This window comes from Artemia franciscana, chromosome 14 (genome assembly GCF_032884065.1).
Source record: "Artemia franciscana chromosome 14, ASM3288406v1, whole genome shotgun sequence".
Classification (NCBI taxonomy): Eukaryota; Metazoa; Arthropoda; class Branchiopoda; order Anostraca; family Artemiidae; genus Artemia; species Artemia franciscana.
The window spans coordinates 12,539,813-12,559,133 of record NC_088876.1 but is presented as its reverse complement, the minus strand read 5'-3'; the positions used below and the strand labels follow the sequence as shown (position 1 = coordinate 12,559,133).

Genomic DNA, 19,321 nt, shown 5'->3' with positions numbered 1-19,321 from the left:
TGATTATTTGACTTTATTTTTGCTCGTTCTTGGCTTAATGGAGTTCTATACTTTTCTATGAAAAACTTATCTTGTGGAAAAAGTTTTTTAAGTTAATTTCTATTCGTTTTTTATTGACATAGTCTTTTTCACGGAAAAGAAAATATTGTATGTTTTTTCAGTTTTCTTCTATAAGAATCCATAGTATGGGTTGCTATTTGTATGTCGGAGAAACTTTCTCAACAATTTTTAATCCTGACACAAACAGTATTTTTTAATTCAATTTTATAGTTTCTGAAATTGACCTGAAAATTAAAACTTAATATCATTCCTAAAATATTTTATCTATGCTCTTTGACAACCTGGATAAACTTACACTCTTTTGATTTATTTAAACTGTAAGATGAGAAGTAATAATAGTAGTATCCCCAAAAATTCACTGAATATCCCCAGTCGTTCTTGATATACTGCTGAGGTGTCTTATTGGAAACCATTTTAAAACAATGCCTTTTGACTTATTTTTAAAGCAACATTTAGTTTTAAAGCATAATGGGCCAATTTCATAATTGTGGGGGGTCGACATGCCTAATAGCTCTAAAGATATAGTTGCTGGACCGTTCTACTATGCTGAACAAAATGACTATCTCAAAATTTTTACTGAATGCGTTTGGAAAATGAATAGGCTTGAGAGAAATGAATCGATGCTTGTCCTCCAATCTCTTGGTACTCTTAAAAAGGGCACTAGACACTCGCGCTGTAATAGGAGTGCAAGGGAGAAGACTTCCACATCATATATCTAGTAAAAACATTTAAAAAAAGTAAAAACCAAGTGAAAATATTTTAACTATATTTTTTTCAGTAAAGTGCAAATCATGTTCTGGCCTTGAGAAGGCATGGGGGTTGTCAGCCCTACTCATGTTAATTTTTGCTCGTTTTGAGTTTGAATCGGTTATTCGTTTTGAGGCTATTTGGATTTAAGCCATTTTTTCAGTAAAGTACAAATTATGTTCTGGTCATGAGAAGGTATGGAGATTGTCAAAGACATAATTTTCAGACCTTTTCAACTACAGTGAACAAAATAGCTATCTCAAAATTTTTATTAGAAGCGTTTAGGGAATCGACGGACGTGAGAGGAGGGGGGCTCGTTGTGATCCAATCACTTTTGACTAATAAGAAGGGCTCTAGCTCTTTCATTGGTGGAGGATATACACCCTCTGATCACTCTGGGTCTTAAAAAGGGCACTAGAGCTTCTGATTATGAATCCAATGAGCCACATTTGAAGTTTATATGATTACCCTTCCTATATATATACCTTACTTTCCCTCAGGGCATAACTTACAACTCTTGCCCTGAGGGCTATCAGGGGGGGGACATCCTCAAAAACAAAATTTCAAGATTTTCAATTACGTAGAACAAAATGGCTATCTCAAACTTTTTATTGGATGTGTTTGGGGAAATGGTGGGCTTGGGAGGAGAGTTAGTTGCCCTCCAATCACTTTCGACTATTAGAAAAGGCACTGGCTCTTTCAATTTTCAATCGAATGAGCTGTTTTCGAAGTTTTTATGACAACAAGTGGCCATCTCAAAATTAAAATCAGACGCTTTTCAGGAAAACACGAGGTGTGAGAGAAAGGGGGTAGCCACCCTCCAATCATTCTGAAGCTTAAAGATAGCACTAGAACTTCTGATTACCAATCCAATGTGCCCTCTCCAAAGGTTATACAATCACTCTTTCTACATGTACCTTATATACCCCCAGGGCATAACTTACAACTCTTGCCCTGAGGGCTGTGACATAATTTCAAGACTTTTCAATTATGTTGAACCAGACGGCTATCTCAAAATTTTTATTGGATGTGTTTGGGCAAATGGTGGGCGTGGGAGGGGGGTTAGTTACGCCCCAATCCCCTTCGACAATAAAAAAGGGCACTGGCTCTTTCAATTTACAATCAAATGAGCTGTTTTCAAAGTTTCTTTGACAAGTTATGTCCTTCTCAAAATTTCTATCAGATAAATATTCAGGAAAATACAAGGTGTGGGGGGGTATCCATCCTCTGATCACTTTAAATCTTAATAAGGGGCACTAGAACTTCTTATTACCAATCCAACGAGCCCCCTCCGAAGTTTATACGATCGTCCTTTCTATATATACCTTATACGTTCCCAAGGCATAGCTTACAACCCTTGCCCTGAGGGCTCTGGGGAGGGGGCCTTTTCATCCTGGAAGACATAATTTCCGAACCTTTCAACGCTGAACGAAATGGTTATCTAAAAATTTGGATTAGATGGGTTTGGGGAAATTTTGGGCATGGGAGGGGGGTTAGTTGCCCTTTAATAACTTTCGATTATTGAAAAGAACACTAGCCCTTTAATTTCCAATCGAATGAGCTCTTTTCAAAATTTCTAAGACAACAAATGGCCACCTCAACGTTTCTATCAGATACATTTTGGGAGAGTATGAGGCGTGGAGGGGGGGGAGGGGTTATCCATCCTCCAATCACTCTGAATCTTAAAAAAGGCACTAGGACTTTTGATTACCAATCGAATGATCCCCCTCCAAAGTTTATATGATCGTCCATTCCATATTTACCTTATGTGCCCTCAGGGCATAACTTACAATTCTTACCCTGAGGGCTGTAGAGGGGTTGTGAACCTCAAAGACATAATTTCCAGACCTTTCAACTACATTGGGCAAAATAACTATCTCAGAAAATTGATTGGATGTGTTTGAGGAAACGTTGGGCGTGGGAGGGGGGTTAGTTGCCCTCCAATCATTTTCTACTATTAAAAAAAACACTAGCCCTTTCAATTTCCAATCGTATGAGCTATTATCGAAGTACCTACAACAACAAATGGCCATCTCAAAATTTCTATCAGATGCATTTTGGGAAAATACTAGGTGTGGGAGGGCGGTATCCACCCTCTGATCACTCTGATTTTTAAAAAAGGCATTAGAACATCTGATTTCCATTCAAATGAGCCATTTTGAATTTTATGATCAACTTTTCTATATATACCTTATCAAACAGTTCGTGGTAACGAACTGTAGTAAGGAGCGAACCGGTTCAATAGTAACCAAAACTGGAATTTTGATGTCAATAGTACATCAAAAGAATCGCATTTTAATGCTGATTTTAAATATATAAGTTTCATCAAGTTTAGTCTTAGCCTACCCATCAAAAGTTACGAGCCTGAGAAAATTTGCGTTATTTTAGAAAATAGGGGGATACGCCCCCTAGAAGTCATAGAATCTTAACGAAAATCACACCATCAGATTCAGCGTATCAGAGAATCCTACTGTAGAAGTTCCAAGCTCCTATCTACAAAAATGTGGAATTTTGTATTTTTTGCCAGAAGGCAGATCACGGATGCGTGTTTATTTGTTGTTGTTTTCTTTTTCCCAGGGGTGATCGTATCGAACCAGTTGTCCTAGAATGTTGCAAGAGGGCTCATTCTAACGGAAATGAAAAGTTCTAGTGCTCTTTTTAAGTGACCAAAAAAATTGGAGGGCACCTAGGCCCCCTCGCACGCTAATTATTTTACCAAAGTCAACGGATCAAAATTCTGAGATAGCCATTTTATTCAGCGTAGTCGAAAAACCTTATAACTATGTCTTTAGGGACGACTTACTCCCCCACAGTCCCCATGGAAGGGGCAACAAGTTACAAACTTTGACCAATGCTTACATATAGTAATGATTATTGGGAAGTGTACAGGCGTTTTCAGGAGGATTTTTTTGGTTGGGGGAGGGGTTGAGAAGAGGGGGATATGCTGGGGGAACTTTCCATCGATAATTTGTCATGGGGGATGAAAATCTCCATGAAGGGAGCGCAGGATTTACTAGCATTATTTAAAAACACAATGAAAAATTAAATATGAAAAAGTACTTTCAGCTGGAAGTAAGGAACAGCATTAAAACTTAAAACAAACAGAATTTATTACCCATTTGAGGGGCTCGCCTCCTCCTAATACCTCGCTCTTTACGTTAAGTATTTTTAGTAATTTCAACTATTTATTCTACGGCTTTTGTGATTCTTGGGTCATTCTTAATGAATTGGGACAAAATTTAAGCTTTAGTGTAAAGAGCGAGGATCTGACAAGGGGGCGAACCCCCTCATATATGTAATAAAAATATGAGAATACAAAAGTTCTTTACGTAAGCTAATTTATAAGTTACGTAAATCTCTTACTTATAAAAATATTCGTAAAAAATTAAAAGTTCTAGTTGCCTTTTTAATTGACCAAAAAATCGGAGGGCAACTAGGCTTCCTCCCCCGCTCTTTTTTTCTCAAAATCATTCGATCAAAATTATGAGAAAGCCATTTAGCCAAAAAAAAAAAAAAATGCAAATTTCGTTTTAATTATTCCTCTGCGGAGAGCCAAAATCAAAACATGCATTGATTCAAAAACGTTCAGAAATTAAATAAAAAAAACAAGTTTTTTTAACTGAAAGTAAGGAGCGACATTAAAACTTAAAACGAACAGAAATTACTTCGTATATGAAAGAGGCTGCTTCCTCATCAACGCCCCGCTCTTTACGCTAAAGTTTTTTACTGTTTTAAAAAGAAGAATTGATAGACAGAGTCAAACTTTAGCGTAAGGAGCGGGGCGTTGATGAGGAAGCAGCCTCTTTCATATACGAAGTAATTTCTGTTCGTTTTAAGTTTTTATGTCGCTCCTTACTTTCAGTTAAAAAAACTTGTTTTTTTTTTATTTAATATACCCCCAAGGGATAACTTATAACCCTTGCCCTGAGGGCTGTGGGAAGGGGGCGATTGTCATACTCAAAACATAATTTCCAGACCTTTCAATTAGGTTGAATTTTTATTGGATGTGTTTGGGGAAATGGTGGGCGTGGGAGGGGGGTTAGTTGCCCCCAATCACTTTTGACTATTAAAAATAGTCAAAAATAGTCTTGTATTGGGGGCACATGGTGCGAATGGGTGATGGAAGGCTACCTCATGACATATGGTGTTGGATACCCTCGCAAGTCAGGGAGACCCAAAATGACAATTGGCAGGATGTTAGAGAAGGAGGCGAAGCTGGCGAGGTCTTCGATGGAGGAGCTTTGGTCGAAGGCTCAGGACAGGTCGTCGTGGCGAACCACTGTTGCTGCCTTATGCGCCCTCAGGCGTGGGAGGACCTAAGTAAGTAGTAAGTAAAATAGTCTTCTTTTTGAAGTTTCTATGACAACAAATGGTTATCTCAAAATTTCTATTTGATACATTTTGGGAAAATACAAGGTGTGTGTGTGTGAGGGGGGAGGGGGTATCCACCCTCCAATCACTCTGAATCTCAAAAAGGGCACTAAAACTTTTGATTAGCAATCTAATGAGCCCCCTCCGAAGTTTATACGATCACCTTTTCTATATAAACCTTAAATGCCCCTGGGGCATAACTTACAGCCCTTGCTGTGAGGGTTGTGTGTGTGTGGTGGGGGGGGGGGTGTTATCCTCAAAGACATAATTTCTGGATCTTTCAACTGCATTGAACAGACTGGCTATCTCAAAATTTTGATGAATGCGTTTGGGAAAATGGTTGGCATAGGAGGGGGTTCAGTTACCCTCCAGTCAATTTTGACTATTAAAAAGGGCACTAGCCCTTTCAATTTCCAATTGAATGAGCCCTTTCCGAAGTTTCTAGAACAACTCCTTGGATTCAAAGTGCCCTGGTCTAAACAAGAAAAAAAATACACTGTGCCTTTATCACTCTTTATCATAGGCAGCTCTATTGCACTGCCTACAATAAAGACATTTTTAAATTTTCTTTTTTATGCCAAAATGAAACCCAGAGAATCAAAAGGGATTTGCTGTCAAAAGCATCAAAAGAATTTGTACTATAATATACATCCCACATATCTGACATATTGAACATACTAGCAACACAATTATGAACAAAATAAATACCAAGTTCTTGGAGAAATCCTTATATTGCTCATAGCTGCAATTTAAGGTAAGGGCTTAGAAAACCTTACCATTCTGGGGTCAAGTGGCACACTATCAAAACATTGTTCCAGTGCCAGTGAAGAGTTGGCATATGGATGAGAGTTAGGGAAAACAATCACTTCTTGGATAATACTTTCCTTAATATTCAACCAAAGGAAACAACTGAGGAAAATACATACACATCCTTGACTATTACAGCATTAATATCCACTAATGCCTAAATTGTCTCTTTAAACACATTTAACAAATTAAAACATTGTATTCAACAATACTTGACCAATAACTTGGCATCTACTCTGGACCAAATTACAAAAAATTGTAACATTGTTGAAAAGTCTGTTGTCAATTTTACCAATGCTGCCACAAAACCAATTTTAACCATGGTTCAACATGGTCACACTTAACTGTGTCATACTAATAAGAATTAATTGTTTACCATAGGTTATATTAGGGTAACATAAACAGAAATGTGTCCTAGTTTTAAACAAAATTTCAAATTTTGGTTATAAATCCATGTAAAATAATGGTAACCTATTTTTAAAATCTATTGATCAAGAGAAGCAGACTAGAGAAGATAATTTCATAATACTTTTTTTGCATCAAATTAATTTGCTATAGATTTGGGTAGTCATGACTACCCAATGGTAGGTAGCTGGGGGTTGGCTGTAATATGTACAAAAGAAGATTCCAAATCTCTAGCTCTAAGACTAGAAAACAATTTTATTAGCTATTCTACAAATTATACATCTTTGAGAAAGGAGTTACCCCATCCCCATGGTATTTTCACCCATCCTTGAATATAATCAATTTATACATGTAGTCAACTACAGCTGTTAAATACAACAAGAAAATATAAATTATTTATGTTGCCAGGAGGCACAGTCCATTTCAGCACAAGAAGCATGTAAATTTACTAAAAAATAACCAAAGACAAAACCCTTTAAAGGGTCACCATCCTTAGTTTCTGGTCTACTAGCTATATCACAGATGAAAAGAAACTGTAAATTCTTGACATATGATCCAGTTTTGAGTATACTTTTGTATTAGATTTTATGGTTGTAATTCTGAAATGTACAAATTATTGACAATTGTTAAATTAGAAACATGTCTAATACCAACTTGATTAGTATATATTTTGATAAATTAAGTCTTATAATTTTTATGAATGCAAAAAAAAAGATAAGTATTTCTGAATCAGGAATTGTATCAGAACCAAGACATTGAGATAGAATTGGGAAAAACCTTCAATTCATTTGAGTTTCACTGGATTTTGGCCAAATTTTTAAGAATCTTCCTAGTTTCCAACCATTTTCCCATATGGTCAGCAACTATTTTTAAGTACTGGTGGCATAAGAGACATCTCACTCTTCTAAAATTCAAGAAGTGGGCACCATTGTAAAGAGCATAAAATGGATATTATGAAAAATGACAAGTTTTGTACAAACAATAGTGCCATGTGTTTTTGACTGCCTCAAAATAAATAAACCATCTACAAAGACCCTAAGAAAATGGCTGAAAAATTGGCATTTCTATGAGAAATACTTAACATTCTGGTAGCAAGTACCATGGCAATAGAGTAGTGCTGGTTGAAAAGTAGCATTCCAGTAACAGGTATATAACCCTTCAAATCAAACTCATTAGGTAATGTACCTGTTGGTGACCATTTCACTAGTACTATCCTATCTTTAGAGAATTTTTGGGTGATGACAGTTAGGCAGTTGATTGAGATCATCTACTTTGTAGCAATTAAAGTTCAGATGACAATATTGTTCATATCCACTACATATACTTGACAATGATATATTGTTTTAGAATTTTAGTGGACTGTAAGTGAAACTATCTTTGTTTAAAGCCAGAATCAAGTTTTCACATGCTGGTAACTGGTACATTACCCTATTGAAAGCCAAATAAAAGGAAGGGTGAAAGATTTACATCCTCCTCAGTTCCATAGCTTCTCCTATCCATTGACATGGCACTATGTGTACCTCTAACACTTCAAACAAATTAAGCCACCTCTTGATTTTACAATATTTGACAAATAATTTAGTAAAATTGCTGTAAATTTCAGCTCTTTGTAAATGCAACAGTGTCATTTTTACCAATTCTACTGCAAAAGAAAGAGTCTAAGTCTAAAGCTGTCAATAATATCCAGAATATGGTTGCATCTGATTTGGTTTACCATGGGTAAATTGGGGGATTTGGTTACCTGGTTTACCCTGGGGCAAACTTGAAACTTTTTATCAAAGTTTACTAGGGAAGGAGTACAGGTAGGACTTAACACCATCTTCAACGCGGATAGATATCAACTCGTATTATCAGCAAATAGTGTTCTGTCTAAAGTCTGCCGCTAAAACAGCTGTACCCTCCGAGTGCGTGCGAACGGGTACTCGCAATCCCTTTTGGAAAGTTGATCCTAAAGTGAAGATAGCTAAACAAAAAGCTAAGTTCTGGCTCCGTATGTGGATAGCCTGTAATCGTCCTTCTTCTGGTTCAGTACATCAAATAAAACAGAAAACCAAACGAGAGTACAAATATTCCCTGCGCAGAGCGAGACTGAATGCCTGGGATGGTCCTTGTGACAAGAAATCCTGGGATCGTGTTATAAACAGTGTTAAGTGTTCACCTCCAATTAATTCGTCTCTTCGGCTATGTGACTTCGTTTCTTATTATAAAAATATTTTGCTTTCGTTTAATATTAATCTCCAAAATCATTTTACAAAGCTTGTAAACTCAATCCTCCCAATTCGTATCAACCAATCTCAAGTGTTGTCGGTGGAATCTGGTGTTATACTCCGAGCTCTTATGCAAGTGAATAAGTCTGAGTCTCTTGATAGTGATGGTCTTTGCTTCAAGTTTTTTGCTTATGATTGTCCTGAACTGCTGAAGCATTTGCAATTATTGTTTCAGATGTGTTTGGCACAGTCCGTCGTGCCAGATAGTTTTTTGTCCGGTTGTATATCTCCCATAGTCAAGAGGGGTAAGGACCCCAGTGCTTGCTCTAATTATCGTCCTATCACTGTGTCTTGTTTTGTTAGTAAGCTATTTGAATATGTACTGCTACCGGCCATTAACTCCAAGTGCAATTTTACTCCCTTCCAGCTTGGTTTTAGAAAAGGTATGGGCTGTTTTCAAGCTCACCATATTGTGGGTAGGCTAATGAAACAAGCTGTTGCTCAAAAAAGTCCCCTGTATTGTTTGACTGTTGACATATCTAGTGCTTTTGATAATGTAATTCATTCAAATGCTTTGTTTTCTCTAGCAGCCTCGGGTGTTAACCTTTCTATTGTTTCCGTGCTTAAGTATTGGTATGCTAATTCTTCAGTTAGGGTGAAGTGGAATGGTACGGTAGGGGAGTATATTTCTGTTAAAAAAGGCGTTAGGCAAGGTGCCGTGTTATCCCCGAGCATTTTTAAATGTGTTTTAGCTTCGTGTCTCCAACGTCTTCAACCGTCAATTTTTTACAATGATAATTTAGGCATTAGTCACGTTGCATATGCTGATGATGTTCTGCTTCTTAGCCGGACAAAAAATAGTCTAATTACCAACTTCTACCGGCTTTCAGCCGCACTATCCACAGTAGGCCTTTCAGTTAATGCCTCCAAATGTGAGTTTTTGTGTTTTGGGAGTCCTCCACCAGCATCACCTCTTTGCTTGGGTTCTTTAACTATACCATGTTCAGCAAGTATTAAATGGTTGGGTCTCTCTTTTTCCACGTCACTTTCGTCTACTTGCTCCGCTATTACGTCCAGCGTGCTGAAAAGTATGCGGGTTGGATACGCGAAAATTTCACCAAATCGTGGTCGGTATAACCGAAATGGACTATGCCGTCTTTATTCTAGTTTTTGTGCCCCTGCTGTTTTTTATCTTTCTGGTTTTGCTTTCCTCCTTCGCAAGAAGGATACAAAGAAAATACGCTCAGGATATTTTAAGTATTGCAAGTATTTGCTGCGTCTGCCTCGGTGGTATCGGAATCATACAGTCATCTCTAAATTTGACATCGTTGATGCGCCCTCGCGACTGAAACATTTATCTAAAGATATGTGTTTTAAAACTCGGCAAATGGTCGGTGTTTTTGACCCTCTTTGGCCATTTTTTGATTGGAGGTAATTTATTTATGTTGTATGTCGTTATGCTGCTATGATATTTATGTTGTTATGTTTTTTGTCTTGTTTTTTCTTTTTTTGTGTGTTTACTCCACAGTTTAATGTACTTTGTGGGTTATAAATAAATTATTATTATTATTATTATGCCTTATGGATCTATATTTATTCCTGAGATTTGTATATACCTAGGCCTTATGTCAATGGCTCTACAAAATAAAGAAAGGCAGAAGCATAAATTTTACCAATTCTGTTGTAAAACAAATTTTAGTCAAAGTCCAAAGTTGTTACATTCATGTCCACAATATGACTGCATCTCAAATGTGACAATTTTGAGTTTTACTCTTTTAGGCTCTAGGTCCATGACTTTTCAAAATAGAAAAAAGCCACCAGGCCTAAACTAGAGTTAAGGCACAGGCACTATAAAATCATGCTGTGACCTGGATAGTTTGTTTGTGACACAATACCAGGTCACAGCCCACACCTCAGAAAACACCAACTTAGAAGATTGTACACAAGAAATATGTAAGTAGCCTATGTGACTGAACTCTTGCAAATAATATTTTCTCCTTAATTAAACAAAAAAGTTGCTGATGCTGTAAAGGTCAAGAAAGACCAGGGGTGCATTTGAGGGAAACTCTAAAAGTTCTCAAAAACACTTTAAAATCATCAGTGAATTTGTAGTTTTTTCCATTGCCATATTTAGCAAGGCAGGAGGTGAAGACACTACTCAATGTGTACCTTGCTCAATCACAGCTTGTAATGTGTTAAAGATTTGTAGATCTGTTTCTTAAATTTTATTAAAAAAAAGGAGCCTTGATTTGGTTTAAAGTACTAATGAAATGATAGAAATTGTATTTACAAAAACAAAAACCAAGAAAACAGAGACTGAAAAAGTGAAATCAAGGTAAAACATTTTTGTCAAAATTTAAATGACCAAGGCCATCAATGTAGGCCTTCTAAGTTACAGAAATAAGAAAATGATGAAAATGGGAAGCTTGAAAGCATCTTCCCAGATTATATTTTAGGCCCTGGAATCATTCTTGGGAGTTTTATCAACCTAACTTGACCATTTTTCATAATAGCCAGAATCCCCTCACCTACAACTTTTGTAGATTAATTTTGGTAGAGTGAGATCAAGTATTTAGCATGTAGTTTTACAGCCCATATAGCCTCGGTGAATGTCAATTTCCAGTCCAATTGGGATGAATGTAGGGGCTGGAATACAATTGAGATAACAGCAATTTTTATCAATTAGACCATTTAAAAAAAAAAACATTAGGTGGAAATCAAAGAGTGTTTCTCCTTTTTTGCTATATGATATCTGTCCTATAATTAATTTTATCCCCAATGTGATAGTTAGTATAAGCCAAAAATTAGGGCTATTGAAGTGGAAATATGTTAAGAAAACAATTCTTACTTCATAATAGCCAATGCAGAAAAATTGTAATTAGCTCATTTTGTAGGCATTCCTGTTACACTTTGCTCCCCCCCCCTCCTAATGTACAAATACATAGCCCAAATTATGGTAAAATTCTAGTTAATTGACTTCTTGCTATCTTGGAAAGGGTTTAGGTTAGGAAAATGAAACTTTCAGGAATGGGTCTACAGGCTAAAGTATGTCCAGGGAAGGTATTTTAAAGTACCCACCTCCACTTCTTCTCCCTCTAGAGGGCCCTGAAATTTGCCTACATGACAGGTCTATACCAATTGAAATTTTGACAATTTCACAGGCTTTTTTCTTGTGTGTTTTTCCATTTCTTGATTTCATCAGTGCAGTGTTGATTCAACTTACAGATACACAGGTTTACACAAGAGTGATACATGTCAAATGCATTAGAAGTACATAATTTGGGCTATATATTTGCACAATAGGGGAGGTTGGGGTAGAGTATGGTGGCAGCATTTCAGAAATGTGTAAACTATAATTTGTCTACATATTACAAAGTGGCCTACTGGGGAGAACTGTTTTCTTAACATTCTTCTTCCTCAATATCTCAATTTAAGGCTCAAACCAGCTAGGCAAGCATAAAACTCACCCAACCAAGTAAATATTTTTGTTTGTAGCTATCTAAATGTTAGCCTAGGCCCACAAATCTAAACTTAGGGGTGCAAATTCATGGTGGGGGACCAAATGATTTTTTTCAAAATCAAGGGGGGTTCAATGAAAATACCAAAAAGGTACAGTAATTTTCGAAATCTAAGAGGGCAAAACCCCCCTCCTTCCAAGTGGCAATACTTTACAAATCTAGTAGCCTACATAATATGTTAGCCTATCTGTTAGCTGGGTCTACTAAATGATATAAGAGATTTCTAGATAAATATTACTCTATTAATTTACCACGAGTCTTTTGAATCATATCATTTTCTGTTATCTTCTGCTGGTAGTGAGCAGACACTTTCGCTTCTTCTTCCATAATAATTGTCTTTAGTTTCTTGGTAATGTTGGCAGTAGAGCCTGCACATAAATATTCTTGTGAATAGGTTGATCACCAGCAAAACTATTTTGATAACTAAATAACCTCAAAATCAATACGACTTAGATAAGGAAATAAGCAAAGGTGAAACCCGCTTGAAGTTTCTAATCTATAGAATAGAAGACCGCTTCCTCTCCCTTTCCTAACAATGGCGGAAACGGGTGGAAAAACATCTGCTGTCTCGTACCCTTTAAATAATGACTTTGATACCAGATTACCAAAGGTACAATTTTCTTGTAATATGAACAGCAGCTTTTACAGTGGGCAGAGAAGCAGAGCATAGCTAGATCCAGGAAATCACCGGTGCCCAGTAATTTTCTACGGGATCGCAACTCTGTAAAATTTTAGGAAAACACCATGGTAAATGGGATATGATAAATTCCCTATCCCTCAATGAGTAATTAAAATTTTCTTTTAGGCTAAAAATTTCCTTTTAGGCTATATTAAGTTTTAGGCTAGTTTTTTTGCACTGTAATTTTGCTCATTCCCTCAGTCAGAAAAGAGTTTACATTCTTTGGAACCTTTATAAACCAAGGCCATAGGTAGCCACTGCTATAAATTATGTATATTGCAAATTTTATCCTCCATGCCAGGAGGAAATATGCTCTTGGATCACATTCACTATGCCTAACATGCAAAAACGAAAACCATAGGCCAAACACAGAGGTCAAAACGACGAAGATGAAAAAAAAATTTCGAAATTGGTGAAGAAATAAAAAGACAAGATAATAACGTCAGCATTTCATGAGCAATCGGACATTGATTATTTACCGGGACCGTGATAAACTTCGGAGATTAATCCCGTTACCTCGAAGAGAGTTTTCGTTTAAGGGTGGCAAAATGCTTTGTAAATGAAGAGAAGAACACGTATATTCCATGAAGGACGTTGAAAAGCTCAACTATCCAAAGAGATGAATTGCCACTATGTTCTACAACAATGCTCAGTCTATGGACCCGTCAGGGAATTTAGGACCTACGACAGATAGATAGATAGATATTTTTTTATTTGCAACAATTAAATAAATAAATATGACAAACCAGTGCACATGCCTGGTGGACCAGTGCACATGCCTAGTACGACTATCAAGAAGTTCAGATATTTCCTGCTGGGCTCCATTAGACTTACCAGACATCGCACTTCCATAGTTTTAAGACTGGAAAGCTAGTTTATCCAGAGGAGTTCTTCTCCTTTACTATGTTCCTACTATACTTTCTGCCATACCATGCCTGGTTTCGTCATTAGCCTCGCTAACATCTAATAATCTCTTTCTAGGTATCCCTCCCTGCCTGGTATTCCGGATTACACCAAGAATCTTATCAGAAATTGAAGCATCGGGTATTGCAACACAGAATAAAACTCTGAATCCAGAAACTTCATTGAGGATCTTCTCCCTGACTTTTGCTGAAAAAAGTCAATGAACTCATTCTGTAGAATTGTGGGTAAATAGGTAAATTTGTATGGTCTATATCGGGTATCAAGAGCTGTCGGATATCTCGCTAGAAGTTGAACAATTTGAACAAAGTTACCGTTTTGTTCTTCAGTTATCCTAAAGCCAAGGCCCTGTCTTGCTAGGGTCCTTCAATGTCGAAAATTTTTTTACAAATTTTATGTTTGTCTCTCCACATTTTGCTTGCTGGAAAACTTTAGTTTGAATGCTTTTATCAAGTAAGAAATCCCCATGAATGCTGCTACTGACGAAATGTCAAAAACAGAGCAGAGCTGCTTTTCATGATTCGGAAGAGAAATGAATTGCTAGTTTTTCTTTCTTCGCCTTTTGAATCATTCACTCTTTATTTTGTACCATTGTTGAATACCGGCTATCACACAATCTTTTTCAAATTGGTTGCTCCTGGGACCTCTAGAAAAAAGGAAACACAGGAAGCAGAAGGCAGCATTTTTCTCGAAATTGCTTTCTAAGAACTGGTAATCCTCGTGCCATCGCGGATGAAAACGCCACTGTTTCGTTTTTTATACTGAAAGATCAACTGGGAAGAAGTTCAGCTTTGGTTGATTAAGAACACTTGAAATAAGGTACTTTACTCTGTTTTCATTAGAGATTGGCTTCCTTATTCCTGGACCGTTGTAAACTAAAATTTCAGAATCGTCACTACAACTTTCGAAAACAACTCCACGAATTGTTGAAACATTAAGAAGTTCTTCAGAGAAATCGACTGTTTACTCTTTACATAGATCAAAAAAGAAAATGATGTAGATCGTATTTCCACCGAGATATGTCTTGCATTCAACGTAAAAATTTCCCAGACAGTCTTAACAATGTCATTGGAACCAGCAACTAATGATATAATGTATCCGAGCTTGGTAAAACATGCAAAAACATGCCTTGTTGGGTCTTTGATTGGAAACTTCTTGCCCTATATTTGACTCTTTCTCATCATCCGTGCTGATCACAGATTTGATGTCGCGGGACATCAAAATTACCGTAAAGAGCCGGAGGCACACATTTGAAATAATTTCTTAACTAATTTCTATTTGTTAGAAGTTTTAACGTTGCTCATTACTTTTGTCCCAAGCAAAAACTTACCTCCCGACTTGAATGAACCTTGATTGATTGGAAAGTCAAAGTTCCAGTACCCTTTTGAGAGTCAAAAGTGATTGGAGGGCAATCAGACCTCCTCCTTAGCTCATAAGTGAACGAACCCTTCCAATCAAAATAATAGATGGTCATTTTGTTCAGCATAGCTTAACGGTCTTAAAACTCTATCTCTAGGGCTAATGCGTAGGTAAAATCTCCACAGTTATGCAATTTGCCCATTATGTTTTAAAACTGAATGTTGCCCCAAGTTTATATAAAAAAGCACTGTGTGTAGGCTGATTGCTAATAAGACATCTCAGCAGTACCTCAAGAATGACTAAAATGTTCAAAATTTCGGGGCTACTTCTACTACTTCTTCTCCTCTTAAAATTTAACTAAATTAAAAGAGTGTAAGCATATCCAAGCTGTCAAAGAGCATAAATAGATTTTTTAAAGAATGGTATCAAGTTTTATTTTTCAGGTCAACTAGAGGAGGTTTAAAACTAAATTAAACACTGCTATTTGTGCCAAGATTTTTCGAGGGGTGCATGTTGTTAAAAATTGTCGAAAATTCTCCTCAGCATACAAATAGTCGGCCAAACTATAAATTCTTGAAGAAAAACTGAAAAGATTTAAACTCTTATTTTCTTTCCCCCTGAAAATACTCGGATACAAACTCCTCCCAGAAGATGACAACTGCTTGCCTCCGGACTCGATTTTTGACTGCGAAAGAAACAATGAAGATGGACTTTTGGATTGTGGGAATCATGAGCCAGGTTTCGAAAACAGAACAAGTTATTAAAGAGATGAGACAATATCTGATTGATATACTGATTCTCAGCGAAATAGGGTGGACTGAAAGAGGCTTAGAGAAGTTTGGTGATGGACACATTATGGTCTATAGCGGAGACTCCTCGATGCACCAGGCTGGTGTGGGAGTTATAATGTCACCAAGTGCACACAAAGCAATGGCGAGATGGAACCCAGTCAATGAACGTTTAATGACAGTTTGCTTTGTCACCAATCAGACAAAACTGACTATAATAGTATGTTATGCACCAACAAATGAAGCTGATGATGACGAAAAGGACATTTTATATAATATGCTGCAGGCAGTTACTAAGGATGTTCCCAGCCACGGTATAACGTGTGTCGTTGGTGATCTAAATGCCAAAATTGGCGCGGATCACCAGTACTGTCCAAAGGTTCTAGGCTGTCACGGCATAGGATAAATAAACGAAAATGGTGCCCTTCTTGTGGATTATGAACTGAGTAGTGATTTAGTAATAAGTGAGAGTTTATTCGAGCACAAGACAATTCATAAATACACATGGATGTCCCCAGATGTTCGAACGAGAAACTAAATCAATCACTTCCTGATATCAAGACGTTGGATAAACAGCCTGGTTGACGTACGTGGATATCGAGGAGTGGACGTGAACTCAGATCACGTTTTTGAGGTAGCTGACATGCGAGTTAAGATAAAAGCTCAGAAACAGAAAGCCAAGAAGGTTTCTAAACAATTTGACAGCAACAAAGTGTAGGATCGGAATGCACGCAGAGGTTTCCGCATATCTCTGCAAAACAGATTCGAAGCCTTAAACACACTTGACGATGTCACACATGTGGAATGTATCTGGGCCTCAATCAAGAAAACGTACCATGAAGTGGCTGAAACAACCATTGGATTCAAGAAAAAAAAAGAAAGAAGAGTGGATATCTGATAACACCTGGGGATACATAAGGAATCAAAAAGATACCAAATCAGTTATCCTGAGTTCAACAAGCCCTTATCAAAAAGAACGGTTACAGCTCCGCTATAATGAGGAAGATAAAGCTGTCAAGAAAAAAGCAGGGGGAGACAAGAGAAAAATTATTGAGGAGAAAGCGGCAATTGTTGAAGAGGCTGCCAAAAAAGGGGACTAGAAAATGGTATTTTCTTTGACAAATGAGATAGTCGGTAAGAAAGCAAACCGGTCGTCTCTAATAAAAGACAAGAATAGAGAGCTAATCTCTGACCCCCAGAAAGTGGATGAAAGATGGGCGTCACATTTCGAGAAAATCTTGAATAGACCCCGACCTGACGACCAAGAAATAGTACCTGACACACCGTTTTCACATTTCGACGAAAGTGCTGACCCACCCAGCACCAAGGAAATAATAATAACTACGAAAAAGCTGAAAATGGGCGTGCACCAGGGGTCGATGGAATCACAGCAGAAATGCTAAAGATATCCCTTCGAGCCTTTATTACTATATGAATCACCCTTCTAGTGAGTGTCTAGAATAGCGAGAAGATCTCAGTCGATTTGACTAGAGGAATTCTAGTTATACTCTTCAAAAAGAGAGATGCCCTAATATGTTGGAATTGGAGAGGTATCAATACAACATCGGTTTCTAGTAAACTATTAGCCACTGTCGTACTGCATTGCCTAAGAGCAACCCTTGACTCGCATCTCAGAGAAGAGCAGCATGGATTCCGGCCTGGTAGATCCTGTTCCGATCTAATTTTCATCCTCAGACTAATGGTGGAGCTCAAAACGAGTAGAAATTAACATCAGTAGGGCTCAAAACTCCTATGCCTTCCCAAGACTGGAACATAATTTATACTTTACTGAATTTTTTTTCAATGTTTTCACTTTTATAACTTTAATAAATCAAATATTTTTAACATTTTAAGGAATGAATATCAGCATATGTATATTAAATTGACAATACAAATTCATTTGTATTTTTTTCAGTAAAGTCCAAATTATATTCTGGCCTTGGGAAGGTATAGGGATTTTGAGCCCTAGTCATATTAATTTCTGCTCATTTTGAGTTTTACTCGGTTATTTATTGTAATTTCTGCTCGTTTTAGGTTTAATTTATTTATCGATACTAATTTGTGGTAGCTTTACGCTTGGTAAATTATTTGGTTTGTTTTTGCTCATTTTTGGTTTAATGGAGTTCTGTACTTTCTTTGAAAAGCTTATTTTTTGGAAAGTTTTTTTTTTTTTAATTAAACTTGTAAAGCGGTTTAGTCAAAATTTACCCAAAATCACTCCGGATTTCCCCTCCTTCAAAAACCATGATCATAATCTTCAGTAAGTTATCTGAAGATTATATGTCATTTTCCACACTATCAGCAATTGAGGCCTTAATTGGTTTTCAAGCCTTTTAGTGCTATCTGTAAACCTTCCTTCCCTTCAAAACTGTCACACGCTTTTCCATTCCTTTCTAAACCATTTCCTGTACCTTATCACGGTTTAATACATTCTCAAAATCTTCTGCCCATCCCTCTTTAACACTCCCCTGATCACTAATTGAAGTCTCTTTCCTATCTTTAATTGGAATCAGTCCAGATTGACTACTCCCTATCAATTTATTAACATGCCGGTAAAATATTTTACTATTTTGCCGTCTCGCTGCATCTTCTAGGCACTTTACACCTCCTTATTTTATATTTTAGTGCTTTTCCCAAATTCTTAACATTCCTCTTACTTTAATATGATCTACCACTCAGATAGTTCTTGCACAATCCCCTCCTAGCCTCTATTAAACATAACGTATTTTCACTAATATTCCTAGCTGCGTTCCTACATTTTATTCTTAAGACACCATAAGCATTCACAAATTATTAACGTAAAATTATTCAATTTATCCTCTACATTGTCAAATTTTAGAATCTCCAGTTTGATAAGATATTTATTTTTTTTAAATCTCTCTCACAAGCCCACAAAGGGCTGAATTCGGACTTCAGAGTCGACAAATCATGTAGTTGAACTAAAACTGGCCAAAAAAAAAACAACAACAAAAAGCAACAAAGAAAAAGAAAACTATAATGAATAATCATTTATGAGTCAGTAAATAAACTATAATAATTCAATTAAAAAGTTAAAAAGATAGTACCCGACTGTTCCTGGAAATTTTCTGTCAAATCTAATCTTAGAATCTACCAACATCATAGCTTTCCGGAAGATAGTTATCCTTCCTAAATTTCAGCATTACGTTAACTCTAGACATACTTCCGACATGCTCTAGACATACTTTCAAACAGTCCGTGGTAATGAACTGTAAGTAAGGAGCGACCCGGCCCAATAGTAACCGAAACTCTAAAAAATAAAATTTTATAACAATAGATACATTAAAAGAACTGAATTTTTATGCTGATTTCAAATATATAGATTTCATCAAGTTTAATCTTACCCATCAAAAGTTACGTGCCTTATAAAATTTGCCTTATTTTCAAAAAAAGGGGGAAATGCCCCCTAATCACAAAACCTTAATGAGAATCACACCATCA

The 19,321-nt window shown here is 36.7% G+C and overlaps 2 protein-coding genes across 2 annotated transcripts in view; one reads left to right on the top strand and one right to left on the bottom strand.

The window, feature by feature from the left end:
- LOC136035322 (angiomotin-like protein 2) overlaps positions 1–12,525 on the bottom strand; it is a 50,759-nt gene extending 38,234 nt beyond the window's left edge. Inside the window, exon 1 of the mRNA XM_065717042.1 lies at positions 12,367–12,525. Within this exon, the coding sequence (XP_065573114.1) occupies positions 12,367–12,442 (76 nt within the window). The 5' untranslated portion in view covers positions 12,443–12,525. The remainder of the gene's footprint in view (positions 1–12,366) is intronic.
- Positions 12,526–15,725: 3,200 nt separating this feature from the next.
- LOC136035738 (uncharacterized) lies at positions 15,726–16,268 on the top strand. The gene has a single exon (XM_065717707.1). It carries the CDS (start codon positions 15,726–15,728, stop codon positions 16,266–16,268), a length of 543 nt encoding a protein of 180 aa, XP_065573779.1.
- The last annotated feature ends 3,053 nt before the right edge of the window (positions 16,269–19,321 follow it).